Source organism: Tiliqua scincoides, chromosome 1 (genome assembly GCF_035046505.1).
Source record: "Tiliqua scincoides isolate rTilSci1 chromosome 1, rTilSci1.hap2, whole genome shotgun sequence".
Taxonomy (NCBI): domain Eukaryota; kingdom Metazoa; phylum Chordata; class Lepidosauria; order Squamata; family Scincidae; genus Tiliqua; species Tiliqua scincoides.
In genome coordinates, this window is record NC_089821.1 from 250,337,237 (window position 1) to 250,356,380 (window position 19,144).

General features: G+C 50.7%; 1 protein-coding gene across 2 annotated transcripts in view; it reads right to left on the minus strand.

The window, feature by feature from the left end:
* Positions 1–17,571: 17,571 nt before the first annotated feature.
* MIA3 (MIA SH3 domain ER export factor 3) overlaps positions 17,572–19,144 on the minus strand; it is a 56,983-nt gene continuing 55,410 nt past the window's right edge. For both annotated transcript variants that reach the window (XM_066618716.1, XM_066618715.1), the window contains one exon: positions 17,572–19,133. In XM_066618716.1, coding sequence (XP_066474813.1) covers positions 18,781–19,133 — 353 coding nt within the window. In that variant the 3' untranslated portion in view covers positions 17,572–18,780. The remainder of the gene's footprint in view (positions 19,134–19,144) is intronic.

Genomic DNA, 19,144 nt, shown 5'->3' on the forward strand with positions numbered 1-19,144 from the left:
GTTGGAGCAGGCAAGGCAAATGAGTGCCTCTAAGTAGCCAGATTTAAAACAGCCTTAAAGGGGTTCCATTCAGGACTAAATCCTGATGTGAACATGCCCTTGAGGCAACCTTCACATGCAGATTTCCATATTATCGAGAGGTGTGTTATCCTGGGATGACTAGTCTGGTTTCACTGGGTACAAGGTTCTAATAAACCAGCGCAGCAGCATTACTGAAGATATGCACAAACTCTGGCACTTATGCCCAGACAACACTCCACCATTTGCTCAGGTGTTAAAACTTGGTAATAAGGTAGAGCAGCAGAAATTCAATTTTTTTTGTTTCCAGAGCTGTTTGGACACTCCTAAATGAAATCTTGAGGAGCCCCAGACTACCTGCATAAGTATGGAGTGATGTGGTCACAGGGCTCCTAGGAGCAGTATGAGAGGGGCTGAGCTAGAACATCAGTCCTCTTATGGGTCAATTACCAAGTATAAACAAATTGCCAGTAAAGTAAACAAGTGTGCCCTCAAAAATCTGTAGTAGAACCAGTGAATTTATTCAAAAGTATCTGGTGCCATACAGTCAAACTTAGGGATGGTACCAGATTGAGGACAATTAAAACCCAAGTAGACTTTTGTCCTAGTGATTTTCCTGCGTTGGTGTGGGGTCCACTGTTCTGCAAGCCGCACGCCAATTGACACAGTCCAAATAGACTGAACCATTTTAAACTGAAAGTTGTTTCCCTATTTAGCTGTAACCAAAGGGGTAGGAGACTCAATACACACTTGCTTCTTAAAAGTTCAGTTCTCCGGGCAAGGAAGGGTTGGCATTGTTCAGTCCTGGGATGGCCCCAGCCCCAGGAGGCAGAGTTGGTCATAAAGGTGAAGGATCCCTCTGTGGGCTGTCCCTACTTCCTCCCAGATTGGCATCGCCTTCCAAGGAGCTGTCATATTCCTGGTTGTTCCAGTGACCCTTTTTTTATTAAAAAAAAAAAGCTAAATTCAGAAGAGGAAAGGGCCTGCCCTTTCTTTCTCCCTTGCCTTTTTGCCAGTCTGCAGCAACAGCAGCCCTGCTCCAGTCCAGCCCTGACCCTGGGATGGTGCACATCTGCTGCCATGTCTGACTCAGAGGGAGAACACAAGCCCTGCTGGCCATGTGGGCTCCCTTTGCTGCTTTGCCTGACCCTTTCCTCTCTAGCTGTGGTCATGGCAGAAGATGACGCAGCAGCATCGTGAGGACCTGCAGCCTCACACGTGGACTTCTTGGAAGCCTTTGCTGTTGCTGCTCCTGAGGTGCCCACCATTTTCTTTTACACTTCAGTGTGAGAGGGCAAGCGGTGGCACCACAGGAAGTGGTATGCCAGCAAGGGGATGCCCTTTATGGGCCCCCTAACCCCACTGGAGCAGCAGGTGCTTGAGGGCAGTCCCAACACACACACAGAGGACGTGGAGATCAGAGGCTGAACAGACCACTCCCACCTCAGCACGGCAGTTCCTCTTCAGCTCAGGGGGCACTAGAAAGCATTCAGGGCCATCTGACACCCCCCCCCCCCTGCGTGTGTGGATCAGCAGCCATGAGCTCTAAGGACCCTGCACAGGACACAGGTATCCAGTCCCAGGATGGGACTGAATCGGGACCCCAATCCAGCCAATCCTCCAGCTCAGGGTAGGCCAGGCAAAGGGGAGGGGTTTGTCCTCCAGTCTCACTCCCAGCTGGAGGACATGATCTGGCGCATTATGGCTGTTGTAAAGGCCCACAAGGCTTCCTCTAAGGCAGGGGTGTCCAAACTTGTTGGCAGCAGGGTCACATCATCTCTCTGACACTGTTGGGGGCCAGGGAAAAAATAATTTACATTTAAAATTTGAATAAATTTACATAAATGAATATATTAGAAATGGAACATATGAATGAATGAATGTCTTACTTAAGCCCTATAGAAGACCTTTCACAGAGCAAGGCTGGCCTTTCCTTTGCTGTCACTGTTGCTTCACAGACATGAAACAGCAAGCAGCAGAGGGAGCCCTTGGCCCGCAGCTGGCATGAGAGGTCAAAAAGTCAACCCTGGCACTGAGAGTAGTTGCATTGGGCCAGTTTGGGCTCCAGCAAGTCTCCCGAGGGGGAAGAGGCTCAATAAAGACTGGGGGCTGTCCGCAGGCCAGATCCCTGAGGGCTGCAAGTGGCCTCCGGGCTGGGGTTTGGGCACCCCTGCTCTAAGGGTAAGCGTCACCAGAGGAGGACCCCCTCACTCTCCTCCTAGTCAGATTCCAGCAGCCCTGAGCTAGTCTCCCCCTCCCCAAGCTGTCAAAGGCCAGGCACCCCAAGGCTGAGCACAGGAAGCACCAAAAGTCCCTATCTGCCAAGGCAAAATATTGGGGCAAGGACCTGAGCCTCTCCAAACCCTGGGAATCAGATACCCATGATCCTTCAGAAGACTCCAGGGAGAGGGGGGGACTTTCTGGTGAGGAGGAGGCTTTTCCCAGTAGACTTATTCCCCCATCTTTTGGGCAAGGCAGGGGACATCTTCGACCTGGCTCCTGCGGGGGAGACCCCCTGACCCACAAGAAACCCGTAAACCAGGGTCCAAGTTCCTTTTTCCATCTTTTCCTCAGAGGCATCTGATGGAAAAAGAAACTTCTCCCCCCCCCCCCACAAAGGAACTTTTCCCCTGACCTCCCAATTGGGGGCCATCTCCAGCCCTTTGCGCCCCAGTGGAGCAGGATCACCATGGATGCCTGGGTACTGGAGACAGGCTTCAAGGGGTATGCCCTGAAGTTCCAGGTGAAGCCCAGGGACAACTTTCAGAAGGTCCCAGTGTCCAAAGATGGCCAGAAACATCAGCGCATGGAAGTAGCCATCCAATACATGTGACCTGCCCCCAGGTGGCAGAATTTGTGGTCAACAGGGAGAAGAGCTGTCTTATCCCAGGGTGGCAGTTGGTACACCTGGGCTTCCTGCTAGATACAGACAGGGTCATGATTTCCCAGTTTCAGGCCAGGCAGGAGAAGCTGCAAACACTCCTCATGCAGGTGCAGACTCAGCAGAATCAGGACATCAGGGTTCTGGCCCGTCTCCTGGGGATGATGATCTCCTGCCAGGATGTCATCCCGTGAGCTTGCTTCCCCTCTAGGGGTCTCCAGAGCTTCTTCCTACCTTTCACTTCCTCTGCCCATCAGCAGGGACCTGGCATTGTGAAGGGATCGGAGGTGTCTGGTTTTTGGTTCCCCCTTTGGGAACCAATCCTGGATTGTGATCACCACAGATGCCAACCTCTTGGATTGGGGAGTGCACATTCAGGGGGACCTGGCTCAAGCAAGCTGGTTAGAGAAGGGGAGGAAAAGCCACATCAGCCTCTTGGAACTCAGGGTCATCATAAGAACATAAGAGCAGCCGCACTGGATCAGGCCATAGGCCCATCTAGTCCAGCTTCCTGTATCTCACAGCGGCCCACCAAATGCCCCAGGGAGCACACCAGATAACAAGAGACCTGCATCCCGGTGCCCTCCCTTGCATCAGACATAGCCCATTTCTAAAATCAGGAGGTTGCACATACACATCATGGCTTGTAACCCATAATGGATTTTTCCTACAGAAACTTGTCCAATCCCCTTTTAAAGGCATCCAGGCCAGATGTCGTCACCACATCCTGTGGCAAGGAGATCCACAGACCAACCACACGCTGAGCAAAGAAATATTTTCTTTTGTCTGTCCTAACTTTCCCAACACTCAATTTTAGTGGATGTCCCCTGGTTCTGTTGTTATGTGAGAGTGTAAAGAGCATCTCTCTAGCCTCTCTGTCCATCCCCTGCATAATTTTGTGTGTCTCAATCATGTCCCCCCGCGGCGCCTCTTTTCTAGGCTGAAGAGGCCCAAACGCCATAGCCTTTCCTCATAAGGGTGCCCCAGCCCCGTAATCATCTTAGTCGCTCTCTTTTGCACCTGTTCCATTTCCACTATGTCCTTTTTGAGATGTGGTGACCAGAACTGGACACAATACTCCAGGTGTGGCCTTACCATCGATTTAGGGCATTATAATATTAGCTGCTTTGTTCTCAATACCTTTTCTAATGATCCCAAGCATAGAATTGGCCTTCGCTGCTGCTGCACTTTGGATCGACACTTTCATCGACCTGTCCACCACCACCCCAAGATCTCTCTCCTGCTCTGTCACAGACAGCTCAAAACCCATCAGCCCATATGTGAAGTTTTGATTTTTTGCCCCAATGTGCATGATTTTACACTTACATTGAAACACATCTGCCATTTTGCTGCCCATTCTGCCAGTTTGGAGAGATCCTTCTAGAGTTCAACACAATCACTTCTGGTCTTCACCACTCGGAAAAGTTTGGTGTTATCTGCAAATTTAGCCACCTTACTGCTCAACCCTGTCTCCAGGTCATTTATGAAGAGGCTGACCAGGGTCAGCACTGGTCCCAGGACAGATCCTTGGAGCACACCGCTTTTCACCTCTCTCCACCTCACCTTTCTGAGTGGCCCTCCAGTCATGCACACCATGGATACAGGGAGCCCAGGTCCTGATCAAGATGAACAACCTTACCCCCAAGGCCCATATCAACAAACAGGGAGGCCTGCACTCCTCAGCCCTCCACAGGGAGGCATGGGCTATTTTGTCTTGGGCATAGGCTCATCTCCTGGCAATTCAGGTGGAGCATGTGGTGGGCCTGGCCAACGCCATGGTGGACTGACTGAGCAGGCACCGGATCCAGGTGAAGAGTGGCAGCTGAACCCTCAAGTTTCGCCCTTGGGTCAAGAAAGTTCAGCATTCTGATAATGGAACTGTTCACCACAAGGGAAAATGTGCAGGTCCCAAGGTTCTTCGCAAGGGATGCACAAGAGGGCACAGAGGGACTGGATGCCCTGTAGAGCCCATGGCTGGAGAGTCTGATGTATGCCTCCCCCCCCCCACGGCCTTCATGCAGTGGCTTCTGAACAGGGTCAGGTGGAGATTATCCTGATCGACCCCACGTGGCCTCATCGGCCGTGGTTTCCAGATCTCCTCTGCCTGTTCAACCCAGGCTCCCTGGGAACTGCTGACTTGGGACCACCTCCTGCTCCAGGGCCCAATAGTGCATCCGCAGCCTTCCATCTGACAGCCTGGAGCTTGAGCAGGACATGCTAACCAACCTAAGTTACTCTGCTAAGATCATCATCACTCTGCTAGCCTTGTGTAGGTCATCCACCAGGAAAGTATATGGGTCAAACAGGCATACCTTTGCCTGGTGGGCAGAGACCAAGGGGGTCAGGGCAGCTAAGGCAAAAGTACTAGCCTTCCTGCAGGATGGCCTGGACAAAGGACTCTCCACCAATACCCTTCAAAGGCAGGTGTCAGCCCTGGGTAGCATATTGAGGACAGGCACAGGGGAGTCTCTATTCACACACCCTCATGTCTACAGGATCCTGAAAGGGGTAGCACTCCTGAATCCCCCCCCCAGTCCATAGGTTCTCCAGCTGGGACCTGAACCATGTGCTAGAGGCACTCACTAAGGCACCTTTCGAGCCCCTCTTCAGGGTCCCATGGAGGGAGCTGTCCTTTAAGGTACTGTTTCTGGTGGCCATCACCTCCACCAGGAGGGTATCAGAGCTAGGAGCCCTTTCAGTCAGTGCGAGGAGTAGGTGGTTCTCAGGCTAGATCCCACCTCTGTTTTGAAGGTAAACACCTTGTTCCATCCAACCCAAGAGCTAATCTTGCCTTCCTTCTGCCCAAATCCCATTCACCCCAAGGAGAAGGCCTGGCACATGTTGGATATGCATAGAGCACTCTGTTATTATACATGGAGAACCAAGGAGTTTAAAAGATAAGAATCCCTGTTTGTGACTTACAGGTTCCAACATGAGTCATAAGGCCTCTGCCATCTCTGGCAGAGTGGCTGTGAGCCTGTATTGAGCTAGTCTACCATTCCTGGGGGAAGGGCTCCTCCATTTTACTTCAAGGGAATGGCTCAATGCCCTCCCCCAGGTCCAGCCTTGACAGATCCAGTTTGTGTTCCTAGTTGTTGGTTGTCCAGTTTTCTCTCAGTTCTAGTATAAGTTCAGGTTCGGGTCCTGCCTCAGTCCTTGCAGTGCTGGATGGCAGTTCAATATGCTACAACTGTGCCTGAGGACTACCTGCTTTTTCCAAGCCTGGTCTAGGAGGAAGTAAGGACACCCCACGGAGGGAACCTTCACCTTTACGACTGACTTTGCCTCTTGAGGGGAGGGGCCATTGTGGGAGTGAACAATGCCACCCTTCCTCCTCCAGAACTGGAATTCTCAGGTAAGAAATACCTGCTTTCTGGTGGATAGCTCAACAAAACCATCTTACTCAGTTAAATTCCATGCCAGGAAAGTGGAAGGTAACTGAGCATAATGGTATATTAACAATAGTATCATTCTAGCTCTTAACATTTTTTAAAAGTCTTCGTCGTAGGGCAGATTTGATAATTTTGGTTTTAGTTAACATATAGAAGGATTGGTTTGTCTATGTACTTCAGTATGATAACCATCCTCTTTCATCTACTAGTGGAAGTAAGATGTAGGACTAGATTGTCTATTGCAGCAGGTTAGCTATTTAGCATAACCAGTAAATTCACAGTGCTTTGGTTGGCAACCTTCAGTCTCGAAAGACTATGGTATAAACCTACAGCACCCGGTATTCCCAGGCAGTCTCCCATCCAAGTACTAATCAGGCCTGACCCTGCTTAGCTTGCAAGATCAGATGAGATCAGGCTTGTGCAGGGTAACAGTGAGGAAATACAAAACACTTCACAAAGGATTTCATTGGAATCAGAGGTCAGTGATAACCTCATCACCTATATATATTGGGTATATGTAGTTTAGAGAGTCTGGTCCAACAAGAAGCTGACGGAACATACCAAGATCCAGGTCTACAGAGCTTGCGTCCTGAGTACACTTCTGTACTGCAGCGAGTCATGGACTCTTCGCTCACAACAGGAGAGGAAACTGAGCGCTTTCCACATGCGCTGCCTCCGACGCATCCTCAGCATCACCTGGCAGGACAAAGTTCCAAACAACACAGTCCTGGAACGTGCTGGAATTCCTAGCATGTATTCACTGCTGAAACAGAGACGCCTGCGTTGGCTTGGTCATGTCGTGAGAATGGATGACGGCCGGATCCCAAAGGATCTCCTCTATGGAGAACTCGTGCAAGGAAAGCGCCCTACAGGTAGACCACAGCTGCGATACAAGGACATCTGCAAGAGGGATCTGAAGGCCTTAGGGATGGACCTCAACAAGTGGGAAACCCTGGCCTCTGAGCGGCCCGCTTGGAGGCAGGCTGTGCAGCATGGCCTTTCCCAGTTTGAAGAGACACTTTGCCAACAGTCTGAGGCTAAGAGGCAAAGAAGGAAGGCCCATAGCCAGGGAGACAGACCAGGGACAGACTGCACTTGCTCCCGGTGTGGAAGGGATTGTCACTCCCGGATTGGCCTTTTCAGCCACACTAGACGCTGTGCCAGAACCACCTTTCAGAGCGCGATACCATAGTCTTTCGAGACTGAAGGTTGCCAATACAGTGTAGTTTAGATATACAGGTTGCCAATACAATGTAGTTTAGATATTCAGGGATGGAGTTAACACTCAGTGAAGTAGCAGGGAACCTTGAAGGGCTCCAGGGGGAACTGCTAAATAGATGTGTTTTCCAAGGACCTCAACAATGAGGTATTCTTCGTTGCCAAGAAGAAGGAACGAAGGTTGAGAGCTTGAACAGGGCAGTCTCTTGAAATGGCGGTTTCAGAGATATTTCCCCAATTGCTCTGTGCTGAATCACATCGTATCCCAGATGCCATCTTCGGGGATGATTCGGACAGCTGAGGACTCCCCCCCCCCCACAGCCTAGATAAAACATGAAAGCTAACAAAGCCTTTAACTGTGAGTAACCAGTTCATTAAAAGGCTATAAAAAGAATTGCAATCAAGAGGTTGGAAGGAGGGAAAGACAACTTTAAGATTATTTACCTTGGCTTGCAGCCACCCAGAGGAGAAAAAGAGCGAATGTGGATTTAAAAAGCCCCTGCTGGAGCAGTTTTTTCCTCTTCTTATTTGTAACAAGGATGATTGGAAGAAAAGAGATAAAGGATCACCCTGTCAGAATGGTATGCATAGAAAATAAATTAATAATCTTTAAAGTATGGAACAATTTTCACTTTCGTTTTTGCCGCAAAAGGCTTGACTCAGGCCTGAACAATTAAAGGTATACTAATTTAATTTGACAGTGTTAACTTGAATTGGATTATTGACCCACCCCTTTTGAATACAAGAACTTAAAGACTATCTTTGACAAGAAGGGATGCAAGACAATAAGAATTGGATGACTCTTTAACTGTAGGAATCGGCTTGATTTGATACTGATAAGAATGATATCAAAATATTTTAAGGATGTTAGCGAAAGCCAGACCTCATTAATGGAGAAGTTGCAAAAATTCAGAAAGGAACTGAAGCAAGAGGTTGAAAACTATCTGAACAAATGAGGCAAATAAACTCCTCCCTCACAAACAAACAAAGAAAAGTATGGAGGGGATGGAAAAAAGAATGGACCAAATGTCAGATGAAACTAAAGAACTGGAGATTTTTGTAATGAGACAGGAGATGGAAAAAGCAACCGTTATAATCAGAACTCAGAATTTTCAGGAAGAAAAAAAGAGGGAACTCTCAGAGAAAGAGAGTACATCCTTTCAAGAAGAATTTTTGGATTAAACTCAAAAAGAATAAAATGGAGAAAACGGGAAAAAAAGAGAGGGATCAAGAAATATAAGGGAGTTAAGAGGAAGAAGAAGGGAGTGGAAGGAGCAAGAAGGAAAATATCAACAAGACAGAGAACAAAGAAAATACTAAGACAGGAAGGGAAAATGGCTGAATAACAAGTGGAAATTTTTTTTGTAGGTTTTAATGGATTGAATTCTCCTCAAAAGTGAGTATTCCATTAATTATGTCAAATCATAAGGCGAATCAAAGAGGCAACTAAACTAATTATGTCAAATCAAAGAGGCGACTAAACAGCCACCGGGTAGATGGGACTCATCAGCCTGGAAAGGCAGCTCATCTGAGAGAAGGAAAACTCTGATCCCAAACCTCCACTGCCTTGTGGCTACATTCAGTTAAGGAAAAGGCTTCAGGAGTCAACCTCGAGGCAAAATCCGGAGCCGGAGTCCCTGAGGCAGTTCATGGCTGAACACAGTCACGTTCTGGCAATTCCTGCGACGCCACTGGAACCAACCGTATTGGCTTCTGCCTTTCCATTGGACCATTTCAGCGACGTGGAGAGGGGGGATTTGCTTCATGGGTAACAGCCTATCCTCCATACCTACTTTACCCAGGCTTCGCACACTGGAGAAGACACTGTTCCAGAACCACCATCAGAGTGCGATACCAGAGTCTTCCGAGACTAAAGGATGCCAAAGCATGTCAAATCAAGTAGATGTAAATGAAAACAAAGTTGGAACAAAAATATTAAGTTAAAGCGCTATTAAGATAATTAAAGCGGTATCTTCTAAAGATAATTTATATAAATTGTTTTATAGATGATATACAATGTCAGAGGAAGCAGCAAAAATGTACCCTGGATCATCAAATAATTGTTAGATATGCAAAGAGAATGAGGGAATTCTTTATTATATGTGGTGGTTATGTGGAAAGTAAAGAAATATTGGAAAATGATATATATTGTTACAAGAGATATTGAATTCTGTAGTACCATCCAAACCGGAAATATTCCTTTTAAATGTGATATCAGAAATTGAAGACCAATATAAGAAACATTTTATTGTACATATCAGTATAGCAGCAAGAATATTCTATGTGCAAAATTTGAAGCCTTTTTATGATTGGATAAATAATTTTAGTTAAACAATAGTGATTGTTTAGTTAAATCATTAATTAGTATAATGACAAATAGGATAATTTTTGTATCAATGATTTTTTTCCCCAGTTGTTGATTTCTTTTTTGGATTAAGGCATGTTGTAATCTATGGCCAATATCCTCATGTGTAACCGATGTAGTCCCAGCCCTAAGTTTAACCCATTTTCCTTACCTGTATCTGTAATAAATAAATAAACTTTGCACACAAAAAAATGAAATAAGTAGTTCATTAGAACAGGGTTTCTCAAACTGTGGGTCACAAAGATGCAACTGACATCAAACTTGATAAAGTTATCAAGATGATAACAGACTATCAAAATGCATGGAGCTCTATGGAAAGTGAAACTGAGCCACTGTGTGTTTACTTGTGAGCAGGCAACTTTGCCTTGGTCCATTGCAAAGGGCAGGCAGAGGAATCCGATGCCACTAGAATGGTCCTGTTCCAATGAATGCAGACCCCCAAAAACACCCAAGAAGGAAGTCCCTCCCTCCAAACAAACAAATATATTCAGCCCTATGGAAAGCAATACTAAGTTATATGTTCATGTATACTCATGAGTAAGCAAATGTGCCTTGGCTCATGTGGAGTGCAAGGCTACTAGAATAGTCCCAATCAGATCAATATGAAGCTCAACAAGAGCTCCAAAAAGCCCCCCCCCCACAGTACAGTAAAAAGAGGCTTAAAGGCGACTTTTTTCTTTTTTAAGCCTTGCAAAGCTAGGTAGGTCCTGATGGTGGGTAATTTTGAAAGTGCTAAAAGGTTTGGGAACCACTGCTTTACTGGAAAGTTGGTTGTCTTTTACAGACTCCTTCCTCCACCCCCCTTGCCTATGGAGCCTCATTTCCTGTGTTGGGGTTCCCCTCCTCCCACAGGTCCCCAATTTACCCAGGGAGAAGACTTCTGGGCCAGAGGATCAGGGAGGAAGCTGGTGGAACATGGGGCCACCTCCCCATATGCTGCCTGGGCACTCCTGTGGGCGGCAAAGCACAGCAGAGGAACACTGCGCACCAAACCCCCCGCTTTCTCCCCCCCCCCGCCTTGGAGGGGGGAGACAGCAGGCTGTTGGGTTGCTGGGCAGCCACCCCTCACCCGCCTCAGGGGAGCACTCCCCCACCCAGCCAGCCGGGACCTGCCTTGCCGGGCAGGGCACCTGGCTATGACATCGGGAGCCCACAGCTGAACGCCCCCCCCCGACACCATCCGCAGAGCTACAGGACCCAGGTGGGCCGGACCAGCCCACCCCCCAAAGGCAGAGACCAGAGCAGAGGCAGCAGCCTCCCCAGCCATCTCAGGAACAACGCTGGCAGCTCCAGGTGAGAGGAGGTGGGAGGAAGACAGAGAGAGGAAGGGGAGCAGTTGTGGTAGTTCCAGGGGAGGGCAGTCCCAGAGACATGCCCTTTTTGTACCATCCCTGTGAGGGAAGGGGCCAAAGGGGAGGGGTCTGCCCTACATAAACCTGGAGGCCAAGGATGACAAGGCAGTTGGGAGAACAGGCAGGCGGATCTGCTGACAGCAGCCCCTGCTCCTGACTCTGGCAAATGCTGCCAACCCAAAGAGGGGGAGCTGGGTGACACAAACCCCCTTTCTTCTGGTGGAAGTATGAATTTCTTACCTGAGAATTCCAGTTCTGGGAAAGGAAGGATGGCATTCCTACTGCTGGGATGCCCCTCCTCCTGGAAGGTAGGATCAGAACCTCCATGAACGAATACTCCTCCCACATTGGGGGGCTTGCCATGGTATTCCCCAGTCTGGACTTGACAAGCAGGAAAAGACCAGATGTCCCCCTGCTCCTCCAAAGTGGCCGGGCCCTTGATTTGTGGCGTGTCCGCCGCAAGGGTTGACTATGGTGATACCTAGCCAACTGTAGGAGTAACTACAAACAAACTACAACAACCAACCAACCCCAACAACCGCGCAAAGAATACCCGCTAGGGTTTCCTGCCCCCTGTGGGGAGGCCTGAAGTAGCAGTGCACCACCTGAGCTGGAGAAGCTGTGGGCAGAATGTCATCCTTCCTTTCCCAGAACTGGAATTCTCAGGTAAGAAATTCCTACTTTCTTTGGGAAGGAAGGCTGGCATTCCTACTGCTGGGATATACCAGAGCCAACCAGAAGGGTGGGCCAGCGAGGGGTCGCTCACAGCCTCACCACCTTACGCCCCATAGTTGCATCTGATGAAGCGGCTGTGGTGATCTGGTAGTGCTTGGTGAAGGTGTGGACCAAAGACCACATCGCCGCCCTACATATTTCAATGAGGGATGTGCACCCGTCGAATGCCGCTCCTAAGGGAGTGGGCCATGATCCCTTCTGGGGGAACTTCCCCTCTGGCCTGGTAGGCCAGCCGTATGCACGCCTTTAACCAGCGGGCTAGCTAACTGGCTGAGGCCTTGTGGCCGTGGTTGGAGCCCTAGTAGGTTACAAACAGGGACTCCGACTTCCTAAAGTCTCTAGTGTGCCTGGTGTAACAACATAAGGCCTTACGCACGTCCAGAGTGTGCCATGCCTACTCCCTAGGGCTTGGGGCAGAAGGATGGGAGAATCAGTTCCTGGGCCCTGTGAAATAGGGAGTTGACTTTTGGGACAAATGTCGGATCCAGGCAGAATACCACCTGGTCCTTATGGAAAATGCACAGCTTGGGGTTCATGGACAAGGCCCCAAGCTCCGAGATCCTCCTGGCTGAGGTAATCGCCACTGGGAAGAGAATCTTGAACGTGAGTTCCCTAATGGCAACTGAGGCCAGAGGCTCGATGGGTGCCTGAGTGAGGGCATCCAGAACCTTGTTCGGGTCCCAGGTAGGGAACCTGTGTACCGTCGGAGGGTTCAGCAGTGCCATCCCCCTCAGGAACCTGCGGACGTGAGGATGGGATGACAGGGATTCCCCTGAGCCCGCTTCCAGGATGCTGCCGAGGGCCGCCACCTGCCTCTTGAGTGTGTTGGTGGGCAGAACCTTGTCCAGGCCCTCCTGCAGGAAGGCCAAGACATGCTTTACCCTAGCCATGACCGCCATGACCCCCCCTAGCCTTCGCCCACCTAATAAAGGTGCACCAGGTGGACTGGCAGCAAGGTGGCCATGACCCTGTCAGAATATCCCAGCCTGACTAGCGTGCTCCATTCAACCTCCATGCTGTCAGATTGAAGAGATGTGACTGAGGATGTGCCATCGGGCCCTGCAGGAGGTCCTGCTGTAGTGGGAATGTCCAATGGTTCTGTGCTGACAGAAATAGGAGCTCTGGGAACCATGGACGTCTGGGCCACTTGGGAGTGATCAGAATGACTTTGGCCCAGAGCGGCTTGATTCTGTTGAGGAGACGCTGGAGTAGCGGAACTGGTGGAAAGGCGTACAGAAGACCCTGAGGCCAGGGGTTGCTTAGAGTGTTTATGGCCCCCGCCCCCTCTTGTGGGACCCTTGCGAAGAATCTTTGGATTTGCACATTCTCTCTCGTGGCAAAGAGGTCCACAAGTGGGGTCCTGAACCTCTCAACAGGCTGAAGACCCGCGAGTTTAGTTGCGGGTTTAGTCTGTCTCCAAGATCCGCCGCCTGCTTAGCCAATCCGCTGCGACATTGTCCACTCTGGCCACATGCTCCGCCCGTATGGCGATGAGATGGGCTTCGGCAGCAGTGATGATGGTTGCCGCCTCTTTGTGGAGGGCTGTGGATCGTAGGTCTCCTTGTTTGTTCACGTAAGCCTTGGCAGTTATGTTGTCCGTCCTCACTAGAACTTGCTGGCCTTGGATCAGGTGGGCGAATTTGCCCAGAGCCAGACAGATGGCTCCAAGTTCCAGCAGGTTGATGTGCATGCGGGACTCCTCCCTGGACCAGGCTTCCTGTGCGACCGCCCCCCTTGTGTGGGTTCCCCACCCCAGAAGGCTGGCGTCCTTGGTGATCACTGTCCACTCTGGGAGTTGCAGCGTGGGGAACCCTCTGCCAGTTTGGAGCGGCTCCTCCACCACGCCAGCTCCTTCCTGACCTTGGGAGGGATGAGGTCTTGTAGTGGATGTTGTTCTCTATCTCTTGCTGAAAGTGCAGGAGGAATCTCTGAAACGCCCTGGCATGGAAGCGTGCCAGGCATGGTATAATGTCCTGGCAAGACACCATCATGTCCAACAGCCTAGCTAGCGTCAACACAGCCTGTTGCTGTGTCGCAAGCAGTGTCTCCAGAAGTTGCCACAACTTCTCGCGCCTCTCCGGGGACAGAGAGAACCTGTACTCGGTAGTGTCCAGGAGCAGGCCCACGTGCCCTCTTGAAACGGCGCTTCCAGAGGAACCAGTTCAGCCACTTGTGGTCGAGGATCAATCTCATGCTGCTGTTCTTCTTTGGAACCAGGAAGAAGGTGGAGTAGACTCCCTTGCCCCTCTGTGCTGGCAGGACTGGCTTGACTGCTCCGATGTCCAGCAGGTAGCGAATTGCCACTTGCATGTGTGGTGCTTCTCCTGCACCTTGTACCGTGGCACCTTCCAGAAGCGGTTCCCGGGCTTGGTCTTCAAAGAGTAGCCCCTGGTCACTATCTTCAGCACCCAGGTGTCTGTGGTGACCTTGCTTCCATACGCCACAAAGTGCTGGAGGTGTCCTCTGATCTGGAAGCCCTCTGTCCGTGGTCTGGCGTCGTGTGGAGTGGGTGGGCTTGGCAGCCCTGTGGAAGAGGAAGAAGAATCTCCTCCCGCGGGGGGGGGGGTGCGAGACTTAGGGAAGAATTTAGACTTGGCCCATTGGGATTTGCGGGGGGCGGAGTCCCTGAATGAGCCTCTAGGTCTGAATGTGGGGCGTTGTAAACGAAAGGGCCGGCCTGGCCTTGTTGACTTGCCTGCCTCCTTTTGTGCCGAGGTTAGCACCTCACAATTGTCCCTGCTTTCTACCAGCAAGGGGTCAAGGGCCTGACCAAACCGTTTGGACCCTATGACGGGGAAAGCTACCAGACGTGCCTGGGAGCTCTGGTCTACGTCCCAGTGTCGGAGCCAGATGTTGCTCCTAGCCATTACATTTGTAGCCACCGCTCTAGTGCTGAACTGCATGGCCTCCAGGGGCGCATCTACTTAGAAGGCTGCTGCTAGCAACAACTTCTTGATGGTGTTACATGTGAGCCTAGACAGGGACTTGTCTGAGGCCAACAGGTCCTCCACCCAGACCATAAGAGCTCGTCATAATGGAGGTGGTGGCTGATGCCCTAATGGCTAAAGCAGAGTCCTCAAAATCCCTCTTGAGGGTGCTCTCCACCTGTCGGTTGCAAGGGTTCCTGGGGCCCCCTCCCCCTCTGAGGGCAGCACGGCTGAGGAAGATAGTGCTGCAACTGGGGAGTCCACGCCTGGGACCTTCACCTGCTCCATAATGTCAGCTGGCAGACAATAGAGTTTATCGCAGAGCATGGGGTACGCCTGGACCTGGTGGGTGCCCCTCATTCAGCCTCTAGGGCCTGCCTGAAGGCGTCTGGGAAGGGAACCACAGCCTCGGTGGTGGCCTTCTGGGGATGGAGGAACTTGGAGCTGGGTCTGTGAGGCTCTGAAGCTTCACTTGCCTCGGTTTCCCCTTTGTTACCTAAGTCCAACATGCCTGCTGCCTTGGCCAGTAGGCATGGGTACAAGTCCAAAGGGAAAAGCTTGCCCCCACTTTCCTCCAGAGGCCCTTCGTCATCACCAGTGAGCTCCCCCTCCTCCCTGGAGTCCTCAGACAGGTCGGGGGTGACTGACTCCCAGGGGTATGAGGAGGTTGCCCTGCTGCGTCCCTTGGTCCGCTTGCTGCGCTTGGGCTTGTCTGACTTGCCCTTTGCACCCGTGGCCTTATGCCACTTGCATGGGAGGGGGGCTCCCTCTTGGGGCTGCTGGAATTGGAGCTGGATGAGGATGGGGCGGCTTTTACGCTTCCTCTTGCCCCCCATGGGCCCGCCAGCTTGCTAGCTTCTGCCAGGATCTGTCACATGGCCTCAATTTGGACCTGGGGCAGCACAGCCATCCCCCCCTGGACTGGCTCATACTGGCTTATGGTAGGCCCATGTCCCCCTGAGGTAACTGCGGTGCCAGGTGGGTCCTGGAACTCCTCCATCCACCTTGGGGCTGTGGCCCCAGGTGCTGCAGGTTCCTGTCCTCCATGGGGGGGGCCTGCGAAGCTGTAAAACTGGAAAAGGTGGGGGGGTCAGCTCAGCCTACCAGGGCGCTCACCTTTCCCCCCGCCGTACTTCCCCCCTTGCCTAGTGGGCCTGTCCTGCGTGGCAGGGCAGGTAGCCTGTGTGGGAGGTGCTGCCTGGGGGGTCTTTGCCACAACCCACCTGGGAGGGGTGCCTGCCCTGCAGTAATTGTGCTGTAAGGGGTGTGGTAGCACCACCTGCCTGGCGCGCTACCTGTTGGTGTTCCTGCTCCCCCCGCACTCGACCACTGCTGCAGACAAGGGGTGGCAGCACTGTCTGGGGGCTTACTGGGTCTGCTGCTGGCGCCATTACTGGAGGTCTGTGGGGGCTGCGCTGGTTGAGGAGGGACCCCGCCACCTCCTCTGCTCTGCTGCCGCTTGGAGGGGAGCGGCGACCGATGGGTGCTTAGCTGCCCCGGTGGGCCTCTTGCGGGGCGCAGCATCGCTGGGGCCTGTGGAGCTGCTGTTACTGGAGGTCTGTGGGGGGGCCATGCCGGTTGAAGGGGGGGCACTGCCGCTGCTCCGCTGCTGCTTGGGGGAGTGGCGACCGATGGGCATTTCGCCGTCCTGGCGAGGCTCTGCGGAGTGCACCACCGCTGGGCTGCCACCGGCCTGAGTCCCTCCCACAAGGAAGGGGGAGGGCCCAAGATGGTACCTGCCACATGGCTCCGGTGCTCCTTGCTGCTGCTGCTGGCCTGGGTCCGCCACAGGCTCTGTGCCGGGGGGGGGGTCAGAAGCCTCCCACACTGCCTCAACCCGCCGTTCCTGCCTGCTCGCAGTGAGGGGGGAGGCAGCGCTGAGTCCCACCAGTAGACAGCTCTGGCTGCTGTTCAGAGCCAGGGAGGGGAAGTTCAACCCCCCTGCTCCAAGGAAGAAGGCAGAAGGAAAAATTTAAAAAATAAAAGGAAAAAAGGAAGAAATACTGATGTGATGCCAGAGCACGACAGAGGTCCGTCCTCGTTCCTAGATGGTAGGACTGGAACTGGGGAATACCATGGGACGTCCCCAATATGGGAGGAGTATTCATTCATAGAGGTTCTGATCCTACCTTCCAGGAGGAGGGGCATCCCAGCAGTAGGAATGCCAGCCTTCCTTCCCAGAGAACTAGTCTGAGGCCTCCACCAGGGGGTCCCTCTCGGAAAGGCTAGGCGGGCCAGACCCCTCCCCTCCCCCCACAGGGAGGCCTCACATCCAGCAATGGCTGCCTTATCCATTTGCCCCAACTGACGCTACCTGTGATATTCCTTTAACCAGGTATTTATAGATCTTTTCACTGTGCTAATATACACTTTGACACAGTCACAAAGTATATACTGGTACAATGAAAAGGTCTATAAATCTGATGTTGACGAACATTGAAGATTCTATCTATTTGCCCTACCTGACAAGTTAGCCATTGCTGGGCATGATTTTAGTATGGGACATCAGATTAAATTTGCTCAGTTGCACATACTGGTAAAGGCACAACATTACCAGATACTGATTTATAGAAAGGCCATAGAGATTCAATAATCTTATAGGAATAAGGGCAACCTTAGCCTCAGTCATACATGGATCCTGTACTTAAGTACTAGAATCTTAAGTTTCAATGGAGACCAGAAAGAAGTGTTAGGAACCTTTAATAAAGAAGTAAAAAGCAAGTAAATGGAACAATTGGTTGATAATCTACTTTTCTCATGACTCCACAATCACTGGGCTGATTGGTGGACCTCTATTGGATTCTTGGAAATTTCTGGTTATAACCACCCCCCCTTTTCCTCTTTAGTTCATTGATAATGCCCTAAATATTTGAAAGCAAAACATCCCTTAGGAAAATCTTCCCTTATGAAGATCTCAACTTGCTGAATGTGGTCAAATCCTGTAAGAATTTTCTACCTCAGAAGGACGAGTTTGATGTATTGTACCTGTTTGTAATTACAAACTTCCAGACCATGTTCCATTCAAGTTTGATCTCCCTGATGTTTTGCCCTTACCTGTGAAGGGCATTATCAAAGGTAAAAAGAAATTAAAAGCTAGTAAACGTAATAAAGAAGGCTAAAAGCTACCAGGAGCTAAAACAGAAAGGTTCAAATTTACAAAAGTGAAGAATATTCCTACATCAAACTACCAGACAAGGCTCCCGAAAAGGAAGAGAGGGGCATTATCTAGACAAGAATTTGCCATTTATAGTTCTTCCAGTGTTCTGCATTTATACTGCTGCCCTGCAAATTGTTGTGTGAGAAAGCTTCTCTCTAGACAACACAGGCTTACCCTCAAACTAAAGTGTTGTCTAGAGAGGAGCGTTATCAGAAAAGAATTTGCACTTTATGGTCCTTCTAGTGTTCCGTATTTCTATTGCCTCCCTGCAAATTGTTGTGTGAGCATGCAGGTTTCTTTTTACCTTTGATAATGCCCTTCACAGGTGATCTCAGAGAGATCAAACATGAATGGAACATGGTCTAGAACAGTTTGGTCTCCAAATGGTCTCTAGTTTGGAAGCCATTGAAAAGCTTTTTCCTGAAAAAGCTAGGCAGTAGACACCACTGCCCAGAGTGTCCCTGTGCACAAATTGGTTGGAAAAATAAGCAGCAATGCAGCACAACAGCATGCACTGCTCACAGGGAGAGGGCTTTTTTCAATGTCCAGATCTGCCTTGCAGGACCGAAGCTTGTAATTACAAATGGACAAGTTCTAATTTAAAGGTGAACAAAATACATGTTGCTAGAAATTGGAAATTATTTCTGCAAAAAAGAAAGCTATAGTTGGTTCTGCTGAAGCCATTGAAATCCTCACCACATGAAACGTGGTAGAGTTCAGTCCAGAAATCCAAAATCATGGTTTCTGTTCAGGTTTATGTGCAGAGTCCTGTGAGATGGCTGGAGGGCAGGATGGACCTCCTTGGTAGTCCTTTGGACCAGAAGGTGGCAAGTCCTTGGCAGGAGGAGGGGGATAGGCCCTTATTCCTTGTGGTGGTAGCTGAGGACCTGGAGGATAATCTCTGGGGGGTGGTGGCCAGAAAGGAGGAGGAGGCCCACGTAGATATCCTCTCTGCTCAGGAGGTGGCAGTGAACCAGGTGGAAGACATCGCATTCCAAATGGAGGGCCTGGCGGATAGTCTCTTGGAACAGATAGTGGAGGACCTGGTGGATAGTCTCTTGGAATAGGTAGTGGAGAACCACCACGCACTGAAAGGAAA